The sequence below is a fragment of the Odontesthes bonariensis genome, chromosome 22, assembly GCF_027942865.1.
Source record: "Odontesthes bonariensis isolate fOdoBon6 chromosome 22, fOdoBon6.hap1, whole genome shotgun sequence".
NCBI classification, from domain to species: domain Eukaryota; kingdom Metazoa; phylum Chordata; class Actinopteri; order Atheriniformes; family Atherinopsidae; genus Odontesthes; species Odontesthes bonariensis.
In genome coordinates this window covers 21,065,113-21,087,156 of record NC_134527.1, presented here as the reverse complement: position 1 = coordinate 21,087,156, position 22,044 = coordinate 21,065,113, and the positions used below count along the sequence as shown (strand labels likewise).

Below are 22,044 nucleotides of genomic sequence, written 5' to 3'. Positions count from 1 at the left end.
AACAGGTTATGACTGTTGAGAAAATTGAAAATCCCTGCAACATTATATTTTCCCTTTCTGGATTGAATAAAATTTATTTAGATTAATTTTACATTTAGTACAATTTTCATTTCATGTCACAACCAAACCATTTAGAGTTGCTGCAGTACGCCACAAATCAATGCGATACGGAGAGCTTGTTTTTATTTTTGTTGTGTGTATTATGCTGCCTCATAGTTTTTAAAGCAAAAGTGATTTATTGTACAAGCTTTACTGATAAAACAGCCAGGAGCTATTGCGACTGTGTCAGCATGGTGTCAGATCGTCTTTTGCACAGCAATGACAAGATTCAGCCGGCATAAATCAACATTTTTGTAACAAATTAAGCATTTTCAACACATTTGCGTCCTGCTCAGACCCACCTCAGGTCCAGAAACCACAACAACAACACAGCCAAGCATGATCGTGACACATATTGTCTGTTTTTGTGTAAATATGAACATCGAAACTAGAAAACATTGATGTTTTTTTGTGTCTGAAAAGGTCTAATAAGATATTTGTGGCTTTTACATCGGTACAACCGTCGTCATCCATATTTTCAATTATATATATACAATAATATTAAAGGGAAATGATCATTTGTAAGATATCACAGTCTTTGTAGTGCCACAACTCTAAAGTTGTTTGTGCTCATTTATTAAAAAGAAGACCATAAAATGAAACAAAAACTTCTTAAATGACCCTGTCCAGAACTGTGGAAAAGATGTATATCTAATTGTAAAACGACATTATGACTCTTTTAAAACAGTTCAACTCGACTTACTAATCAATAATGTGCTTGTCTCGTGTGTTGTTTCAGTTCTCTGACTTTTAATTTTCTATATTTATTTTGGAAATTGAGCTTTTTATATTGAGGACATTTCAAGGCACGAATTCTGTATTTTTTGTCCATAATAATCTTTGTTTTGAAAACGTTATGAGAAGAAAATATTAATGTAAAAAGAAAAATGCAACACCAGCGACATCTTGAGGCTGGTTGGGCTAATTACACTTATGGACATTCCTTGAGAAAAACACATTCAGCCATCACAACTGTTTGTGGAGCCCAGAAAAGGAAATGAGTGCTCAGATAAGATGATTTATTATCTATATGATGAGGAGTTTCATCATTTCATGTCACGGCCATATACGGTTGCATCTAATCAGTTGCGTCTGAGCTTCGACCTTTAAGGTTAATCATTGTTTGATCGAGAAAGTCGCCTGGAGCTTGCACCGCTCCGTTTGACATCTGGCCAACTTTAACTCTGTCATATTCAACTTTTCTGCAGAGACGGAGGAGCGGAAGATGAACTCCAGCAGCGGGTCCCGCAGTGGGAAGACTTTCCTGTTCACGTCCGAATCTGTTGGAGAAGGACACTCCGGTAATGTACTCCTGTCTCACCGAAATAAGACATAATGGTGGATGCATAAGGAAGCGAACACAGGCTTAGGACATGTCCTAACATGTCCAGGGTCAGTGTCCAAAGGTTTTAAGTTTTATTCAAACAAATGCAGTGCATTCAGAATTGTAGACATATAGATAATAATAGGTAGACATAATAATAAAAAATAATATAATTAGGCCCGAGGGGGGGTAAACCCCCCCCCCCAAAAAAAAAAAAAAAAAAAAATTGGTATTTTATTGATATTGGAGGTGTTTCTACGTGCCAGAGGGCGACGAACGTGGTATCAATAATAGTACTAATGGGAAAGTGAAGAAGACAGAATGAGCGAGCCAGCACAGTATTGCAGGTGGTGATGGACCAAACAGGTGAAAACGGAGAAGGAAATAATGACAGGTCAGTCTGCTAACCTAACACTACACTACACTGATGCTCCCACCACAACACACAGTGAAGTGCAACATCTCTCTGTGAGCAGTAGGGGGGCTGGGGGCGCCAGCACCGGCTTTTGCCCGGGGCGTAAATCAGTGTCAGACCGCCACTGGTACAGATTTGAAACGCGGTATGTATGTAGATCGCCTCAAATCAAGAACAAAAGTCTCTTGGAGGTATGCTCTAAAATGTACAAGGAGGCGGCCATTTTGGGTCAAAGGGCAAATTTGGGCCATTTTTCAGATTTACACACCCCGTATTTGAACAAACTCCTCCTAGGGATTTTGAGCTACGGACTTCATCTTTGGTCGGTATGCAGTTAAGGGATGGGGGAGAAAAAGTGATTAAAATCTTGAGTTTTTGAGCATGTTTAGGAGGCTTGGTCAAGCAGCGAACTTGGCGTACTCGCCAGTGTAAACGAAACGCTATAATTTTCACGTTGAAAGTTCAATTGGCACCAAACTTGGTTTGAGTCATCCATGTTGGACACCCGGCGATCCTATGTGGTCATATGCTGACGTCAAATAAGCCCCGCCCCCTCAGAACAGGAAGTCACTTTTTTTGGCCTCTGGCCCCCTTCACCTAATCAACATGATCTTGTGTCAAAATACAGATAACATGTTGGTCTAACTTGCTTTAAAGCACCAACAGTTTTCAGTTGAAGGCGTGGCTGTGGCGGCGTGGCGAAGTCAGACATCACAAAAGCTTGTGGAGACAAGAACGAGGTGGGGAAAGAAAGAAAAAAGAGCACAGCTTTACCGGGAGTAATTAAATTATTTAACTGAATGCAAGATTTACCAATTAACAAACCGGTTTTATGCCGAAATCTGATCCCTTGCTAATTATGGCTGGTAGCCACTTAGTTGGCTTGCATCCAGTTAGTTGATTGTAGTTTGAAGCTTTCAGCTTATTTTGGAATACTCCCAGTTATCTAAGCTTCATGTATTTCAAATTGAAGCCATTTAGCTTATGTGACCTAATTATTGTCCCTTAGCTTACTGTAGTGAATAGTCAGTTAGCTCTTAGCCAGTTAGCTTACCATTGTGAGTAGCCAATAAGCTTATATTAGCTTCCAACCAATAACCTTATTGTATCTTTAAGCTGTCATCTTATTTTAGGGAACTTCCAGTCATCTTCATTTACACCTTATTAGCTCATCTCAAATTCAAGTAATTAAGCTTATCCTAGCAAATTACCCCATGTTACTGTTGTGAATTGCCAGTTAGCTATTTTAGCTTGGAACCAGTTAACTTATCGTAGCTGCAGCCAGTTAACTTTGCTTGTTTTTCTTTTCTTGCAGCTAGCTTATCTAAATGAATTGCTGGTTAGACTGAACATATGACTAAAGTTCTGTGTCCAAATCCCTTGAAAAAATAATGACGGCACAACCTTCAGTGGCTGCTATGGCTCTGGCAACACATTATAAATACAGTCATATATCACCTGTCTTATATAACCCCCTGTGTCTGTTCTTTTCTTTAACATAATGACTTTGTTTTTACAGATAAAATGTGTGATCAGATCAGTGATGCTGTACTTGATGCATACTTGAGTCAAGACCCAGACTCTAAAGTGGCTTGTGGTAAGTTTTCTCTCTTATGAATGTTTTGATTTTATTGATCTTATATGATCTTGCTTACTAGTATTATCATGTTATTCCTCATTTCCAAGTTTCCCCCCAGTTATTAGACAAATTTTATTGATAATGTGCAGAAGAAAATATTAAGCCTACTGGAAAAAAACACTTTAGCATCCACTATTGCAACCCAGTCTCACAGAAAAACGTGTAATAGCTACGTTGGTCCACAAGGTATTGTGATATTGTGGTATAACGTGGTATTGTCACAATTTGGCCCCCAAAATTGTAACAATACTACGTTTTATTTGGCCTATTCATTTACATTGCTTTGCAACCAGGTCAAGTTTCCCTCAGCGAAAAAAAGAAAATGGCCGACTGTCGGTCTTTTTTCTGTGAAAAACATAACATTTTAAGAAAGCATCTGCATTTGTATGCATTTTGATGGCATTTCTAGCGAGAACTATGCATAATATTTTCATAATATTTGTTCAGAGAATGTAGATGATCTTTCGTTTATAAGTTTCGCCGAAGATTTTAGTATCTCCTTGAAAAAACGTAATAATAAAACGTTTTGTACCATTGTTAAGGTGGTTGCTATGGACGCTGCTATCTCTACGTCACCGACCTGCGCCGACATTCCCCATACTTTCTGTTTATAAATAAAATAATAAAAAATGTGTATGTGTATATTTATAAAATATAAATATATAAAATATAAAGATAAAGATATAGCCACATAACAATAGTGACTTTAATACATTATCAACCATTACTATCAGTGGGCCATTATTTCAGTGAGCCAGTGGAGAAAGAGAAGGCCTGTTATCAGGCATGTACTTTTTTTTTGTTTTTCAACTTTATTGACCAAACGTGTATCTCTCATAATATATTCATCATAAATATATTGTACGCACAAAATATATACGTATAATCTGTCTTTATGCAACTATAAATAACCCTTGCAAACTGGAAGTACTACGAGTACGGTGTTGATTTTGTATGATGTTACGGTGCGGCTCTAAAAGTATCTAGTGGAGATTTGGAGACAACTGTATCCAAATAAAACTCTTGTTATAGTACTCTTGTTTTTCGAGTACCTATAAGACTTATTCGCGAATAGACTTTTTTCTGATCTCCTCCGGTCTGTTATCTATGATCCAAGACTGTTGGTATGAGGCTATTTTACTTTCTGACCATGCCCCAAATAATTTATCAATAAAATTACCTAATTATTGCCGGCCCTCGATTCCATTTCGATTTCAGGCTAAATGGCTTAGATCAGAGGAGTTTGAGGGTTTTCTCGAAGAGAAAATAACTGAATATTTTAACTTTAATACAAACCAAACTAGTGCATCAATAAGATGGGAGGCATTCAAAGCCTATATAAGGGGGGAAATAATGAGCTACACTAGGTATAAATCAAAAATCCATTTAAACAAATTAAAAAACATTGAAAAACAAATTAAAGAATTGCAAGAGCAAATGTATCATGGCAGCGATGCTGACAAGGATAAGAGACTTCTATTATTAAAATCAGAGTATGGTGAGCTCACTACCAATAAAATAGCAACCAATTTACTGTGGTTGAAACAGTCATATTATGATTATGAATGAGTGAGAAAGCAGGCAAACTCTTAGCTTGGAGACTTAAAAAATTACAGACAAACAGGACCATTAACTCAATCATACTGGATGACGGGGAGAATCTGGTGGATCCAAAAGACATAAATGAGGCTTTTACAAAGTATTATGAAAATTTATATAAATCCCAATATCCAGATAACACAAATAAACAAAAGCAGTTTCTGGACCAGCTCTTATTTCCAACTTTATCAGAGGAAAGCAAGAATGATCTGGATGAAAAGTTGAGTATTCAAGAACTTAAAATAGCTCTTAGCCACATGAATTCGGGTAAAGTCCCTGGCCCTGATGGCATACCAATTGAACTCTACAAGAAATTTTCAGATAAATTACTGCCACATTTACTCGAAGCATTTAATGAGTCTTATGAAAAAGGTATCCTGCCCCCATCATTACGGTTGGCAACCATTTCTCCTCTGTTAAAGACAGGTAAACCTCCAACGGACATGGGCTCATATAGACCCATTTCCCTAATGTCATGTGATACAAAAATTCTGTGCAATGTTTTGGCTCGAAGGATTGAAACACATATCCCTAATCTAATCTCAAATGATCAAAATGGATTCGTTATTGCACGCCAAGCCTTCCACAGCACTCGTCGATTACTTAATATACTATATGAAAAACAGTTTGCTATGGACCATGCTTTTCTGTCATTAGATGCAGAAAAAGCTTTTGATAGAATTGAATGGAATTACCTCTTTGATACTCTTAAGAGATTCGGCCTGGGAGAAAAATACTTAAAGTGGATTCAATTGTTGTATATGAAACCAATAGCTAAAGTGGTAACTAACAGTCAGTTATCAAGGTGTATAAATCTCTGCAGATCGACCCGACAGGGATGCCCATTGTCCCCCCTTCTTTTCTTGTTTGCCATTGAACCACTAGCTATGACAATACGTAAGTCCCCTGAAATCACTGGGATTCAAATAGGAGAGGTAGAACATCGAATATCCCTTTTTGCAGATGACATTGTTCTGTTTATAACTAACCTTGAGAAGTCGACTCAGGCAGCGAATAAAATTCTGAGGGAATTCGGGGAGTTTTCAGGATATAAAGTAAATAAAAAAAAAAGCTCATTATTATTATTGAATAGAAATAACCCTCCAATACAAACACAGTTTACATGTACATATGAAGGATTCACATACTTAGGAGTTAAGATTGTTCCAGATATAGAGAAAATAGTTTCTACTAATTATGATCCTTTAGTGCAAAAAATATCAGGATCCCTAGAAAAATGGGGAGAAATGCCAATTTCAATGATAGGCCGAATTAATATTATTAAAATGTCTATCCTCCCAAAATTTCTATATCTTTTCCAGTCCATTCCTTTATATGTTCCAGCCTCCTTTTTTTCCTCTTTGGATAAAACCTTCACTAGATTTATATGGAATAATAAGCGCCCCAGACTACGCCTCTCTCTCTTTATCTACCCTATGATCGAGGGGGGCTTAGAATGCCGAATATTAAACTCTACTACTGGGCAGCTCAGCTTTGTGCTGCTACTGGCTATTTTTCTACTAATAACACACCATCTTGGGTACAAATAGAGAACAATTCATTATCACTACCTCTAAAATTCTACCTTTACTCAGCTGAACCTAAACAATTATTAAAAAACACAAAAAACCCTTTTCTTAAGAATACGATATCAGTCTGGCATCATTCTCATAAAGTTTTAAATGAGGTGTTTAAGATCTCACGCCTGTCACCGATTTGGAGAAATGATAGATTTAAACCAGGAAGAGCAGACAGCGGATTCAAATTATGGATGGATAAAGGCTTAAATACAATTGGAGACCTTTATTGTGAGGGAGTTTTAATGTCCTTTGAACAACTGGCAAGTAAATATGGTCTGCCCCAAAAGCATTTTTTTAAGTACTTACAGATTAGAAATTTTGTTAATACCTTGCGGATATCTACTGCCGAACCTCCACTCTCTACCATAGAGTATATAGCCATCCGCCATAATAAGAGTAGAGGCCTACTCTCCAAATTTTATAATATCTTACTCTTATCTTTTAAAGATAGTAGTCTCTCCTATTTACAAACATGGAGAACTGACCTACAAACTGAAATTTCTGAGGATGAATGGAGTAACTCATGCCTACTGGCACAAACACGAACTATCAACACAAGGTTTAGATTACTACAATATAAATGGTTATTTAGAACATATATCACTCCTGTAAAATTGAACCGTTTCAATCCGAATACCCCTGATACTTGTGTTAAATGCAATACAGATAGAGGTACTCTGTTCCATTGTATGTGGCAATGTACAGAACTTCAAATTTTTTGGAAAGAGGTCACTGGGCTTATCTCTCGCTTGATTGAACAAGACGTACCAATGGACAGTGGACTCTGCTTGCTGCATATTTTTCCAGATGACTTTAAGGGTTCCACAAAGAGTAAACTACTGAGTTTTTGCCTTTTACAAGCAAAACATTTGATTGCGCTGAAGTGGACGAACATAGAAAGACCAAAGATAAATGAGTGGATTAAAGCACTGAGCAACAACCTGGCAATGGAAAAACTGACGTACATGGTGAAAGGGAAGCTTGAAGACTTTAAAGATATGTGGTTACCCTTCCTATATTTTGTCAAAAATAACATGTAAACTTAAATTTTCTTTTTTTTTTTTTTTTTTTTTTTTTTTTTGTCATTGTTTGTCTGATCTGACAGAGTGAGCTCTAGGTGTTCGGGGTGGGTTTTGGGTGGGTTTATTATTGGGTTTATGTTTTTTTTTGTATAATTGGAAAATTTCAATAAAAAATATATATAAAAAAAAAAAAAAAAAAAAAGTATCTGAAGTAAATTTATTTAATTTTCTTTGTATTGATCATCGAGATCAAGTGTAATTACTAGTTCGGCTGTATTTGATATTTGATATATTTAGTAGATGTATGTTTTCCCAACCCTACTTTGCAAAACGGAAGAAGCTGCTAACCCCAAACCACATTTCTACAATAACAGTTAGAATATCTAACATATACCAACATCTTGACTTTTTTCAAACGTCAATCATGTAGCTGAAGTGTAATTACTAATTCTGCTGCACTAGATATTTGATATATTCAGTATATATATGTTTTTAAAACCCTACTTTTCAAACTTGAAAGAACTACCAATATGGCTCTAGTTTGGATCAGATACATAGCACGGCACAAGGAAATTGTAGTTTATTTTAAAAACGGGCGTATTTCTTATAATTTGGAGTGGTAAATACTAAATTGAGAGTACAAGGAGGTTTGAAGGGGCTTGCATTTTTTCAGCAAGACAGTGTTAAACCACATACTGCATCTATTCCAACAGCATGGCTTCATAGTAGAAGAGTCCAGGTGCTGGACTGACCTGCCTGCAGTCCAGACCTTTAAATAACTAAAAACATTTCAAATAAAACAAAGAAGACCCAGGACTGCTGAGCAGCTAGAATCCTCTATCAGACAAGAATGGGACAACATTCCTCTCCTAAAGGTCCAACAGCTGGTCTCCTCAGTTCCCAGATGTTTACAGATGTTGTTAAAAGAAGAGGGGATGCTACACAGTGGGAAACATGGATCTGTCCCAACTTTTGAGACATGTTGCTGCCTTCAAATTCAGGATGAGCGGATATTTTTCATGAAATAGTCAAATGTCTCACTTTCAACACTTGATTTGTTTTTGATGTTGTATTATGAATTAAATATTAGTTTTTGACATTTGCAAATCATTGCTTTCTTTGTTTTTATCTATTATTCTATTTAATCAGCGTCCCAGCTATTTTAAATAACCTTAAAATATAAGACAAATACTGTTCATAAGAGAGCAGAGGACCAAACATGAATATGCAATGTATTTATTCACATTTTTTTGGTTTCTTATGAAGTGTTGGACTCAATGTATTGTTACAGAGTGTGTTGCAAAGACTGGCATGATTCTTCTGGTTGGAGAAGTGACATCAAAAGCAATAGTTGATCTCCAGTCGGTAGTTCGAAACACTATAAAGAAGATTGGTTATGATGACTCCTCAAAAGGTACAGTATGAAGGGATTCAGTGTTGTTATTTAATCATTAAGTTTCTACTAAATCTGCCTTTGAAGTTGACTTTGGCCTCACTGTGATGTGCAGGTTTTGACTACAAGACCTGCAATATGCTGGTGGCTCTGGAGGCGCAGTGTGAGGAGATATCAGACTGTGTGTTTGAAGGCAGGGATCAGGAGGACATCGGTGCCGGGGACCAGGTTCAGTATTTGACCTTTTACAACCATGCCTCTGAATGGCTTTGTTTGATTCGAGAAGTGTAAGGAAAGTAGCGCGCTACACAAAATTCCCAGCTGAGAAAACAGAGAAATGCATAAATAAACATTTTTTTGCTTTAATTTATCAAAGTTATTGTTCACTTGGTGCCTGCCGACAAAAGAGCTTTTAAAATCAAGCATTAAAACGGTGTACAGAGTTAATGTGATATGATCTACAATGTCATACATATACCTTTAAATACACACACCAGGTCTACTATACTTTTGTGTGCAGTACCAGCTAATAAGCCAGGATACACCCTGCCACTATTTGTAAAATGTGTCTTTTGAACAAATCACCACCAGCCGTTGCTCCATGATCGTGTCCATTTCTAACCAACTTCCTGCCCCAACGAATGGTTTAAAGGGGAACTCCGGGGCATTTGAAGCGTGTTTCCATTGCTAGAGGTTGTCAAATAATGATAGTAGGACACAGAGAGGTGCACATCTGCGCTCCCTGTGTGGAGATTGCTCTGTCCGCACACCCTGTCATGCGAGGCTAATACGTGGTGGCTAAGGGGCAAGCGCTAACCCTTGCACGTAAAACAACAACTTGCACACTGCAGAAACGTCACACCACTTTATAACCCATCCGACAATAAAGTCACAAGCCTTACCATCAAAACCATATGCATGGTTCTCACATTACTGGCATGGGGACGTTACAAAACAACTATATAAACAGCATGTAACTCACTGGCTGGTTGTAGGCTCGCGCATGTGAAAGCCCAGAAGAGTCGATGGACGATAATCCCATATACAAAACAATTATATTCTCTAGAAAAACTGCGTTCAAGTATTTAAAACATTACAAGAATATTACTGGGCATGTATTGTTGTAATGTTTTAAATACTTGAACGCAGTTTTTCTAGAGAAGATAATTGTTTTGTATATGGGATTATTCTCTATCGACTCTTCTGGGCTTTCACATGCACGAGCCTACAACCAGCCGGTGAGTGACATGCTGTTTATAAAGTTGTTTTGTAACGTCCCCATGCCAGTAATGTGAGAACCAAGCATATGGGTTTGATGGTAAGGCTTGTGACTTTATTGTCGGATGGGTTATAAAGTGGTGTGACGTTTCTGCAGTGTGCAAGTTGTTGTTTTACGTGGAAGGGTTAGCGCTTGCCCCTAGCCACCACGTATTAGCCTCGCATGACATGCTGTGCGGACAGAGCGATCTTCACACAGGGAGCGCAGATACGCACCTCTCTGTGTCCTACTATCAGTATTTGACAACCTCTAGCAATGGAAACGCGCTTCAAATGCCCCGGAGTTCCCCTTTAAGATGAAGGATGTTTCTCCGTGTCTGATTGTCAGAAATAAAAATCCTTTGTGCCACACCTGTGCCAAATAGTGCAGTCTCTAAACAGAATATTATGGCACCTACAGCCCCCTCAACAACAGTGAAAGCAGCTCCAGCAGAACCCAGATCACCTTTCTTTGTGTAGGTCGACTAAAGTCCTTACATCTGTTTGTATAAGTGTTATTCTGGATCATCAGTGTCTGATGGAAAGGTCATTAGTTTTGGCAGTAAATTCATTTTTTATCTGTTGGTGGCTCTAAAGGAGAAATCAGTTAATTGCGACTCATGCAGGGAAAGTGAATATCTGATGTTAGCATTCAAAATAACATTCATTTAAAGTTATTCATTCAAACTAAATTCTTACATGACTATACGTGATCATAAGACATATTTATCTGGCTTTTTTTTTAATCTCATCAGGGCTTTATGTTTGGATACGCCACAGATGAGACTGAAGAGTGTATGCCATTAACCATCCTACTGGCTCACAAACTCAACTACAGGATGAAGGAGCTGTCACGTAACGGAGAGTGTCCTTGGATACTGCCAGACTCTAAGTCACAGGTCAGCCTCTTCAGAGGAGCGCTGGAGTGTCTTAAAAGCCTTTTGTACCTCCTATGTGCTGTTAGGTTTGATATTGTGAATGAAAGCATTCTTTTGTCGTGTTGTGGTCTCTCTTCCGCAGGTCACGGTGGAGTATCGAGACAACATGGGAGCCATGGAGCCGCTGCGTGTCCACACTGTGGTCATCTCAGTGCAGCACAGCCCGGACATCTCCCTGGAGGAGATCAGACGCAACCTGATGGAGAAGGTGGTGAGGGTTGTCGTCCCTGCCAAGTACCTGGATGATAAAACCGTCTACCATCTGCTGCCGAGTGAGAAATTCCTCTTAGGAGGTCCACAGGTTAGTAGTGACCCAACCACAGAGGGAGAGGTCTTCTTTAGCAGGATGTGTTGATGTGATGTTTTGTGTGAACAGGCTGACGCAGGACTCACGGGACGTAAAATCATAGTGGACACGTACGGTGGGTGGGGTGGGCACGGAGGCGGGGCTTTCTCTGGAAAGGACTACTCCAAAGTGGATCGGTCGGGCGCTTACGCGGCACGTTGGGTGGCCAAGTCTCTGGTCAAAGCCGGACTGTGCAGGAGGGTCCTCATTCAGGTGACGGCGTTTAAGCTCCATTGCTCTCCCAATGTTCCCAGACACGTCTCCTAAAATGATTCGTTTTAAAAACTGTAAGTGAAATAGCATCGGCGTCCTGTCTGTTATGCTCTCAGATCTCCTATGCCATCGGTGTGAGCCATCCGCTCTCCATCACAGTGTTTCACTACGGCACATCGAACAGGGACGAAGACGAGCTCCTGCAGATAGTCCAGAAGAACTTCGACCTCAGGCCTGGAGTCATTGTGAAGTATGGGCAGTTTTTTTTTTTCCCACGGCTGCTAATCACTGAAATAAAACTGCTCGTGTAACTTTTGTTAACGTTGTTTTTTTTCAGGGAGCTGGGACTGAAGCGGCCAATTTACCAGGCCACCGCCTGCTATGGTCACTTTGGAAGAAAAGAGTTCCCCTGGGAACAACCGAAGCCCCTGGTGTTCTGATTAGTTTGGGGTTGAACATGATTAAGTTGCGTTCGTGATCATTCACAAATCAACCGAGAGCCTAGTTTGAGTAACAGAATCTGAAGGTACTAATTAAAAATGGAAATCTTCTCCGTTATCTTTTAATTTTTACATTTTAAAGTAAAAAATGAAATGAGCCACTGTTTGTTTTATGAACTACTTTTCAAGCATAATTCTTAGAGTAATTGTCACTTTGATTCATATTCTCACATTTGATGTATTTTGTAATATGTAAAATTGAAAAAAATCTGCATAAAAAAAATTGCGTCTGAACTAAAGTCTTCTCAAGTTCTGTCCTTGAAGGTGACTTATTCTACACGTTTTAGCAGTTTGACTCAATTTTCTAAAGTCTTATTGTGATCTATGAGAAATGCTTTGGTCAAAATACCTGTTGGCACCTCTTTGTTGACGTTTTAGTGCTCAACCCTGTCCTTTTGGTGAGGTCAGCACCTACTCAGTCATCCCAAACATAATGAAGCTATTCCTCCAGGCATACCAAAAACACTCTTTATATAGATATAGTTACTCCATTGATCCCAGAGGGTTTAAGGTAAACACAAGAAACTTGTGCTAAAGAAAAAAATGGACCAGGCTCGGTGAATAATTCCATATACTCCCTATATAGATCAGTGAGCAGTGCTGACCAACATGTCATTGGGGTCATCAGGTGGGAACCTCCTTTCATCAGTGTTTCGTCTAGTTGGGCCCACGACACCTCCAGGAGGCTAGAAAGTGATCACTGGCGTCCCAGAGTCATTCCCCTAATGCCAGCCGTCAACAACAAGCTGGAGATGTACGCAGCGTAACTCGTAGTAACGCACGTGTACCGTTAACAGTACCTTTATCAGATCAGTTTCTTTGAGTCTGCTGCCCCAACAGATCTCACTCTCCACCACAAACTTGTAGAAAATACACATTTTGTTGCAGACATTGAAGGATCTTAGCTTTCTCAAAAAGTACATAGTTTGGCAAAAAGCCGACCCAAGCAGCAGACTCTAACCAGAGTTGGCGAGTTTAAAGTGTTTATTGATGAAGAGTGAATACATTTCTGATAATTGGTTGTTAACAAGGGTTCATGTGATAAATATTGTTTGTTACAGAGAGAATCTTGATAATTTGTGACAAGTCTTGATTTATTATTCGGAGATCAGACAAAGGTGATGGAGCAGGTCAGTTGGATAGGAGGTTTCCACAGGCTAAAGGTGGGCAAGTTTCCAGGTAAGCAAGGTTTCCACGGGGGGCACTGAACTGGCATTTAGGAGAGGTGAGGAGAGACTGGATTGATAACCACAGACGACTGCCAGCAACAGGTAATAAAGGCGGCCGAAGGTTCACCGTAATGGCAACGACGATCTGGCAGAAAACTGTTGCAGCCTCCCACTCAGATATACCCATCGCTTGATCACCAAATGCAGAGAAGGTGTAGGAGAGATGGTTCAAATGGAGAAACTCTACCCGAAGCTCACAGCAAAAGAGGTTTGGAAAACAACAACCAGCCACACCACAACAGTTATGTCCCTCCTTGTAGACAGCCTCAGTGTCATAATTCCAGTCTGCTGCCCAGGTAAACTGTTCCTCAATCACCTCCACCTCTTCTCCTAGGATGGAGACAGTGTTTGGAGTCATCCGATATCATACAACCCCAAATGTTAGGATATTGTTAAGGTGAATGGTTTGGGATTTGGAGTCTCGTGGTTTTGGCAGATTTTTGGGTTTTCTTGTACCTGTTGGTTTTACATTGTAGACTTTTCTCCTCTGTTAATTCCTGTTATTTTTTCCATTTGCCCTTCAGTCACACCTGGTATATGATACTGATTGCATCTCACCTGTTTCTTATTTGTCATTAGTCCCTCAGTATATATTCTGCCTGGACTCCTCTTCTTCCTGCCAGATGATTTTTGTTTTGGTCTCTGTGATGTCCACTCTAGTTTCATACTGTTACTTCTGTTTAATCATTCTTTGGATTTTTCACTAGTCACTTTTTTGGACTGTTTTTGGATTCCCTGCTCTTAAGAATCTGTTACTACATCTGCCTGCTGTCTGCAGTTGTGTCCACTTTTACCAAGGAGCACAACGGGTATGGGAAATGGGGGTGCTCCCAATTTCACACATTAGGTCAGTATGAACCCAAAATATCAGGTTTGGTTTCATTGACTTTATTTGTTGATGGATAAATCTATTTATGCATTTCAGGCCTGCGACGCATTGAGACAGTAAAGCTTTTATGGGTTTGTATATTCTTTTTAAGATCTGAACGTTTCTTAAAGTTGAGCAGAAGTTCAGGGTTATAATTTCAAAATTATAACAATATTTTATTTTTTAAATGTAAAGTGCATCACAAATTAAATGTATTATTACTACACTGCCTCTGGTTGGCTAATAGTAAAATTGGGATCAGCGGAACCCTTTTCACACAGGTCTAGGGTATTTAAAGAGTGCAACAGACAAAGAGCGAGTCTTCCTTTTTGGTAACCATGGCTTACCCTTTAATTGATGACCCTGTGGCAGAGGGTGCGCGCTTAATTCAAAGGGCATTCAGGCCACCAGCCCCTTGGGTTTTCAGGGACACAACAAACCCACTTACTTTCCCCAATGAGTACCTGTGGGAGAGGTTCAGCAGGCCTGGCATAGTTTACCTATGTAGCCTGCTGGAACCGCATTTCACTAAAACCACATGACGTAGCAAGGCCCTAACCACTTTGCAGTTTGTCTGCATTGCACTGTGGTTTTTTTTGCCTGTGGGACATTTCTTTACTGCGTAGGTGATGCTGAAGGTCTCTCCAAGCCAAGGGTTTGCAGGGAAATAAGGAGTGTACCCCTTGCTTTGAAACAAAGTACCTCAACATTGACTCCTATCCTCCGTGCATACAGATGATCTGTGGAAGTAATTTAATTTCCATTGAGGCTAAATGGCCGGGATCAGTTCATGATTTTAGGCTCTTCCGAGCTTGGAAAAGAGGATTGCACAAGGTGAGGAGTGTACTTTTGAAGTAAAGTGTGTATATAGCGTAGGCATAATTTTGGTAATCTAATGACAGGTCAGGTGTAGGGATCAATTTAAGGAATTTAAAGTGGTCATCGTACTTTCTTCTAGATGGCCATGTATTGCATCAAATTGCCAAGTCTTAACACATGTATATCCATCCAACATTTCTCTTATTTTGCAGGAGAGTTCAATGGTGTCCTGCTTGGGGACAGAGGCTATGCATGCTGGCCATGCCACCTCACGCTATATCCTGATCCAGGAACAAGGGCAGAGAGGGCATTCAACCATGCGCATGCAAAAACAAGGGCACGGATAGAAATGACCTTTGGCCAAATTAAATCCAGGTTCATTGCTTAAAGTTCTCAGGCACCATAGCTAACTTCTGACAGAGCCATCTTAAATTAATAATATACTTCATATTTTGTCTTGTGGACAACTTTTTAGGCTCAAGTCTTTTCTTGCTTGATTCCCCGCAGGTTCCAGTGCCTGAAAGGCCTCAGTTTCTCCTGATCGGGCTTCTGACATCGTCATTGCTTGTGCTGTCCTTCACAATATAGCAACAATACGTCGGGAGAGACTGCCCACCACGATTGTGGAGGAACAATGGGAGGACATTGACATGGCCATTCCCGAACAAATGGATGGAAGAACAGTGAGGGACCTATACAGGGACACATATTTCTGTTAAGCCTTATTGTTGTGACCTTTGAGTTGGAACTTTTTTTTCATAATTTAGCATTGACACAGTCAAGTTGTGTTTAATTATATTTTTCAAGCTGTGGAGAGAAAACAGAATTAAATACAGTTCACACCATGACCTTTGTTTGAATTTATACTTTCATTCCTCTCCAGTTAATCTCTAGCTTGATCTTTTTTTATTTTCAGTTTCTTGTATGCCATATCTAGTTTGGCGCTCTCTATACCCAACACAACTTTCCGTCTGTACAGAGTTCAGACATCCTGTGATAGAGGAAATGTGCATGTGAGCAACAAAGTATGTAGGCAGTGATGGTAATGTGAGGAGTTACTTACTTCACTCTTTGCTGCTGGAATTTGTGTTCCTGTTGCAACCTGCAGTAAAGTGTATTGGTGATAATTGGGCCTATTGGTATCGAATAGGTAGACTGCAGACGCATCCAAACCGTTTCACATTTTTAATAATAAAAAGCCTACCCGTGGCATTTCTGTCTACAGTTTCGTTGTCGAATGCCCAAGATGTGCTGGGGCCATCAAACGGAGAAACACTGCAGTTGTTGAAGTAGGAGATCACAGGGCTGCATGAGATGTATAGTATCTCCATCGAAAGAAAATGGACTTGAATACAACTACTCACACATGGGTTAGGGATGTCCTCTGGTCTGGGGATCAAGCAGGCAGATGGTGTCTCCCACCACTGACGGATTATAGGCACACCATCAGTTATAATTGAGGGACTGACAATTTGAGGGAACGTGATCAATACCTTCTATATACTGATCCCGCACACCTCTGGGAACATATCCCGAGGAAGTCCCTCCCTCTATTCCTTCCACCAGTGGCCGCCCTCGATTGCTGGTTGGAGCAAGTTCCTCCGCTGGTGTAATCAAACATTTACTGACAAACTAGAGATCTTCTGTCCATCTTTGCTCCTCAAAAACTCAGCCTTTATTTATCTTATCCTGGGATGTTACTTTTGTAGCAAATCACGGTTAGGATCTCCTGTTGAAATTGCAACCGTTTCCATCTCAAATCTTTTTGGAATGCAAAATGGCTTTATATTGACAAATTAAATTGAGCTGAGGCAAAACATGAAACACGCAGGATTCATACAGTCTGCAAAGAATTTTTTCTTTTTTTATCCCCGTCCTTGTATAGGGTTGAGATGCGAATTATAGTCTAAGAGTTATGGTGAGTTTCTTGAACCCGTTTTCACTTTAGACTCCTGATGTTTTATGGTCTGTTATCTTGTTGTTCACATGTGAAAGCACTTTGAGCTGCACTGATCTGTGGAAAGGTGAAGTTGTAATCAGATGCTTTGCCAGTAGATGGAGCTGCTGCTGTGTCACAAGTGGGATGATTGAACACATGGCTTTGGAGCCTCTATACTCAGTAATGCCCCCAGGAGGAAATTATTGTGTGTCTGTGCTAAAACATGACACACACCAACAGACACAACAGTTACATCAACTGTTTCCAAGAAATTGCTGCATTAAGCGAGATGAATAATATCCTCATGCTCACAGATTTCCATGCAGACGGGAGGGTATTGTTTACGTTACTGCACATTTTGCCTTGAAAATGTGCAGTTTCTAACATACTTTACATTTTTTATTGTTGTAAAATATAGAAGCACATCCACTGCAATTAATATTTGTCTGGGGAAAAAAGGGTTTCAGCGTCAAAGCCCAACAGCCATTTAGTCCGCGAGTACATTCATCAAACATGCAAATGGAAAGAACAGGAAGGTGGTGGAAAATGGTGGAAATGGACACTCTGTGACCAGGACACAGTAAAGAAAGATGCATTGGAAAAATAAAAAAATAAAACCTCTATTAACAAGGGCAACTGGACAACTTCTTGGAAAGATTTTCAAGTTTTAAGCTCTTATGATTAATACTTTAAAGAATAGAAACTATTTAGGGGTTCTTTGGACCTCGGTATGTCCATATTTATGGACAGAATCTCGAGGTGGAGACAAGGGCGCCTGGCTACCTCAGGGTTACAGCTCTGCTTTTTGCTCTGTTGTTCTGTTGGCTTCCTCAAGCCAGGACCTTCAGTGTGAATGGGAGCGGTTCGCAGCTGAGTCTGAAGCGCACAGGATGAAGGTCAGATCCAGAAAAAGTTGGAGTGCTCCCTCTGGGTCGGAGATGAGTCCATGCCTCAGATGGAGGAGTTTAAGTATCTCTGGATCTTGTTCATGAGTGATGGCAAGTTGGATAGAGAGATGAACAGACTGACTGGGGTTCATCAGCTGTGATGAAGGCGCCTTTGGAGGGTTTCTTGGCACGTCCAAACGGGAGGGAGGGAGATGGGGTGTCATCAGTGAACTTGATGATGCTGTTGCTGGACTGGTTGGGGACACAGTCGTGGGTGTAGAGGGTGAACAGTAGGGGGCTCAGCACACAACCCTGTGGGGAGCCTGTGCTGAGGAGATGTGGGGGCGATCAATAAGGAGGACTTTTATCCAGAAACAGATGGAATAGGATATTACCAGATTTACCCGTTTGGACACCAGTTTGTTGGGGCAGATGGTGTTAAATGCAGAGCTGAAGTCCACAAATGGCTCCCCTGCAGCTCGAGGTGGGACGATAATGAGCAACAGGTGGAAACTGGGTAAAAGAAGAAAGATGAGTGAATGTATCTGGGGATGGTGGCAGGGAGGAGCACAGACTCGAACTGAAAGCGAGAGCTGTCTTATTGTTGTGCCGAGTGGTGTGTTTAGTAGTTCTGAGTCTGGAGAACAGCTAAAATCTGCTTTAAGAGAAGCGCTGTTCAGATTCCTGTCATAAGGTGGGAGGGACCAGCATCACTGAAAGGGAGAATCTGCCCATGAATAATTGTAGTATTAATTTACCTGGCCTGAGCTAACTAATCTAGCTATGTTTGTAGCTCAGATATTTCTAGTACCAGCCTCCACTGATACTAACATTTAGCACTGAACTCTCAAACAATAAGCCAATTAAAACAAAGACATAGTAAAGATCAAGGAAATGTGTGCAATGTTTTTTGTGCACAAGCCTTTGCCTGCCTGACTTGAAGTTCACACCCAAGGCTTTTCTATGAGGCAAAACAGGTTAATCACCATTTCATTGAAGTTGGGTTTCTGGATGACATCCCGCTCAATAGAGAGCAGAACCAACATGCCCTGTCTCATTTGATTGATGTGCCTTCATTCCTTTCACTTCAAGTTTTTCCTACAAAGACTTTGTAGAAAATGTAAAGTAAATAGTGTACTTTATTGCCATGCTTCCTCTTCCAGAAAGACTTTCATAAGTAGTGCCTCACTTTACGTCCCTCGTCATTGGCCAAAGTCTTTGGGCTGAACAAATTTGCAAACAATGAGCCCATTTAGCGGGATTCTACATTTTTCTGGTAACGATTTGGTGCTGATTCTACTCTATGAAGGACTAAAACTGTCATAATCCAAAATAAATAAATATATATATTAATAATGAATAAATAATAATAGATAAAAAAGTTAATATTATAATAATAATAATTTACTTTGCCCCAAAGTTTTCCATTTTATTTATCATTTTATTTAGAATTAATTAAATGTCTTTCTTTGTTATTGCTGTAGTTATTTCTATATTATTTTTTCCTTACATTGTATTGATCTATTTATTCCTTTAAAATCATTAAAATCAATCATTTTATTCTATTTTTATCTTGTCATACATTTTTTAAATATTTTCTTTTTAAATGTATCTAATTTCTAGATGTATTTACTCCTCTGTTATTTTTCCTTTGCACCCCCCTCTGCCTCATTATGCAAATTAGTGGGCGGTCTTTCAGCGTGTTTTATGACAACACTGCCAAATAGACCGGAAGTGGAGAAGGCTAGCAGTGTTAGCGGCGAGCTTAACTTGGATATATCTATAAATCAGATATATATTTTTTTTAATTAATTAAAAAATGTATGACGAAGTCTGAATAAAATAAAGAAATGAATAACTCTAAGGGGATAAATAGAGCAATAAAATGTAAGAGAAAATAAAATGGAAATTAATTCACGGATAGCAAATTAACAAAGAAATAAATTCACTTAATTCAAATTAAAAAGACAAAACTGAAAATGGAGTGGCAGTAAATTTACTCAAGCTCAGATTAAAGCAGTTTAAAATGAAAACAAAAAAATGTATTTATTTAATGAGTTTGTAAAAACACTGGTGTGGTATTGGCAAATTTTTTCAGATTCATTTCTGTCTTTGGAGATCATCTCCAGACCCCCCACTTGGTGTCCCAAGACCCATACATTTTTCCCACAAATTTCAAATGTTGGGGTGGGACACACAGCGGAGTTACAGAATGAGGAAGAGATTGGTCTGTCAATAACAACAGGGAGCCGGTTTCAGTCTGGAGGAGCTGATTTTCCGATTCAGCGCTCAGAGTCCCTTGATTACTTTGGCAACCTGTTAGGAAATTCAGGAGGATGACAGACGGCTCATGAAAGTTGCAGACCCTGATTGACTTCAGGATGTTTTCATATAGGCGGTGTGTGTGCTGTCTGAGATGAAGGCAGATAAGACACTGCTTGGATTGGACACTCAGCTTGGAGAGCCTGGCGACCATCGTGAAAGCTTGTCAGAAGCTGATAATTTACTAAACTGTCAACTGCTTTAGTTACTAGCATGCTTAATGCTGCCGTCGGCAGGTTTTCAAAATTCCGAGTCTAAAGTCGGAAAATTCGAACTGATACAACTTTCAGGTCCCTCCCCCAACCTCTACCAAGCTCCAAACCGCCCCCCAAACCCCTCCCCCTCTGTGGACGAGGTTGTGCACGTGAGTTCACACCAGTGTGCGCGCACACAAGCTGGGGCAGACTCACGCTCAGCAGCGTGTGCACAAGCTGTGATTGACAGGTAGGATTCCTCCACCCTAACGTGATTGGTTAAAAACAGCCGGGAGCGCTCGATTTTTGCAAGAACGATTACAGGCTTTAGAGGGAGCTACAGATTTCGGGATGTTTCCTAAACAGCCTATTTAATATTCTACTTCCAGAATCCCATGACAGTTCAAGCTAATATGACTAAAAAAAAGTTGCAGACGGCAGCTTTAAGGTAATCGGATTAGCTGCTGTGCTAGAGTGTCCTCTATTTAGCGGCAGATTGTGCGGTACAATGCTGCCATCTACTGTTGACTTGGTTGTTACTCTAGTCTCTTTGACTTCAGTTGGATTTCCTGTTAAAAAACAAAAACAAAACGATAATCAGTAGCTAACTTTGGGAGAGATATAGCCTCCCCCCACAAGTAGGCTATGTGGATGTCAAATTTCCTCAAAATAAGTAGCGTAAAATGACACGTAGAAGTACCAAAAAGTATTGTAATAACACGCCAAATGACTTGGCGTGCATTATACCTTTTCATGAGACCAGGCTGGCCATATATAGAAGCAAAGCTGAAACTTCCCTGCCTACTCAACACATGCTTTGGAGCTTCAATTCAGGCATCCCATCACGGCTTTTCCAGACTCTTCAAGACTGCGTTAGACCACTGCGTTTGATCAGTGACTACAGTTACATTAGGCACATTCCCACTGTAGGAACCTTTTGCAGTTCCTATAACCTTTTCAGGAATAGGGCCGTTTTTTCCCGTATTCGGACATACAGGAACTCGGGACCACGGCCCTCAGTTCCTATAACCATTTTAGCTCCTTCTCCGAGGCTGGGTCTTTTCTGGGTTCCATAGGAACACATCTGACGTAGGTGTTTGGTGGTTGGTAGCTACGCCCCTTGTCAGCGCAAAAAGTAGAATTACGGCTGAAATGGTTACTCATATGACACCGACACAATGTGCTTAATGAGTGTGTTTAATAAGTTAAACTTACACGTCGTCTCCTTTGCCTGCGGCGAGTCTGCTCTCCTTCCTTCCTTCATGAAATGAAGAAGTATCGCCTGAGCTCGATTCTTCGTCTCCTGACTCTCTCTGTGAGCTCTTCCAGCCTCGATGTTAGATGCCTGATGTGATCGTCCATGATTGATATCACCATTATGCAGACCATGAACACGGTGACTTCCCCGCTCTCCATGTTAGCTTCTTTGTGGTGTTTTTTTCTTCTCTCCTTACTTTTCGC

General features: G+C 40.0%; 1 protein-coding gene across 2 annotated transcripts; it reads left to right on the top strand.

The window, feature by feature from the left end:
* The first annotated feature begins 1,038 nt into the window (after positions 1-1,038).
* mat2al (methionine adenosyltransferase II, alpha-like) lies at positions 1,039-12,532 on the top strand. 2 transcript variants are annotated; one of them, XM_075455462.1, is made up of 10 exons: positions 1,039-1,210; positions 1,308-1,400; positions 3,358-3,435; positions 8,970-9,092; positions 9,187-9,299; positions 11,084-11,227; positions 11,349-11,567; positions 11,643-11,825; positions 11,942-12,075; positions 12,163-12,532. In XM_075455462.1, exons 2-10 carry the CDS (start codon positions 1,325-1,327, stop codon positions 12,263-12,265), a joined length of 1,173 nt encoding a protein of 390 aa, XP_075311577.1. In that variant the 5' UTR covers positions 1,039-1,210; positions 1,308-1,324; the 3' UTR covers positions 12,266-12,532. The 2 variants fall into 2 exon arrangements, with proteins under 2 accessions (XP_075311577.1, XP_075311578.1); XM_075455463.1 differs by lacking the exon at positions 8,970-9,092.
* The last annotated feature ends 9,512 nt before the right edge of the window (positions 12,533-22,044 follow it).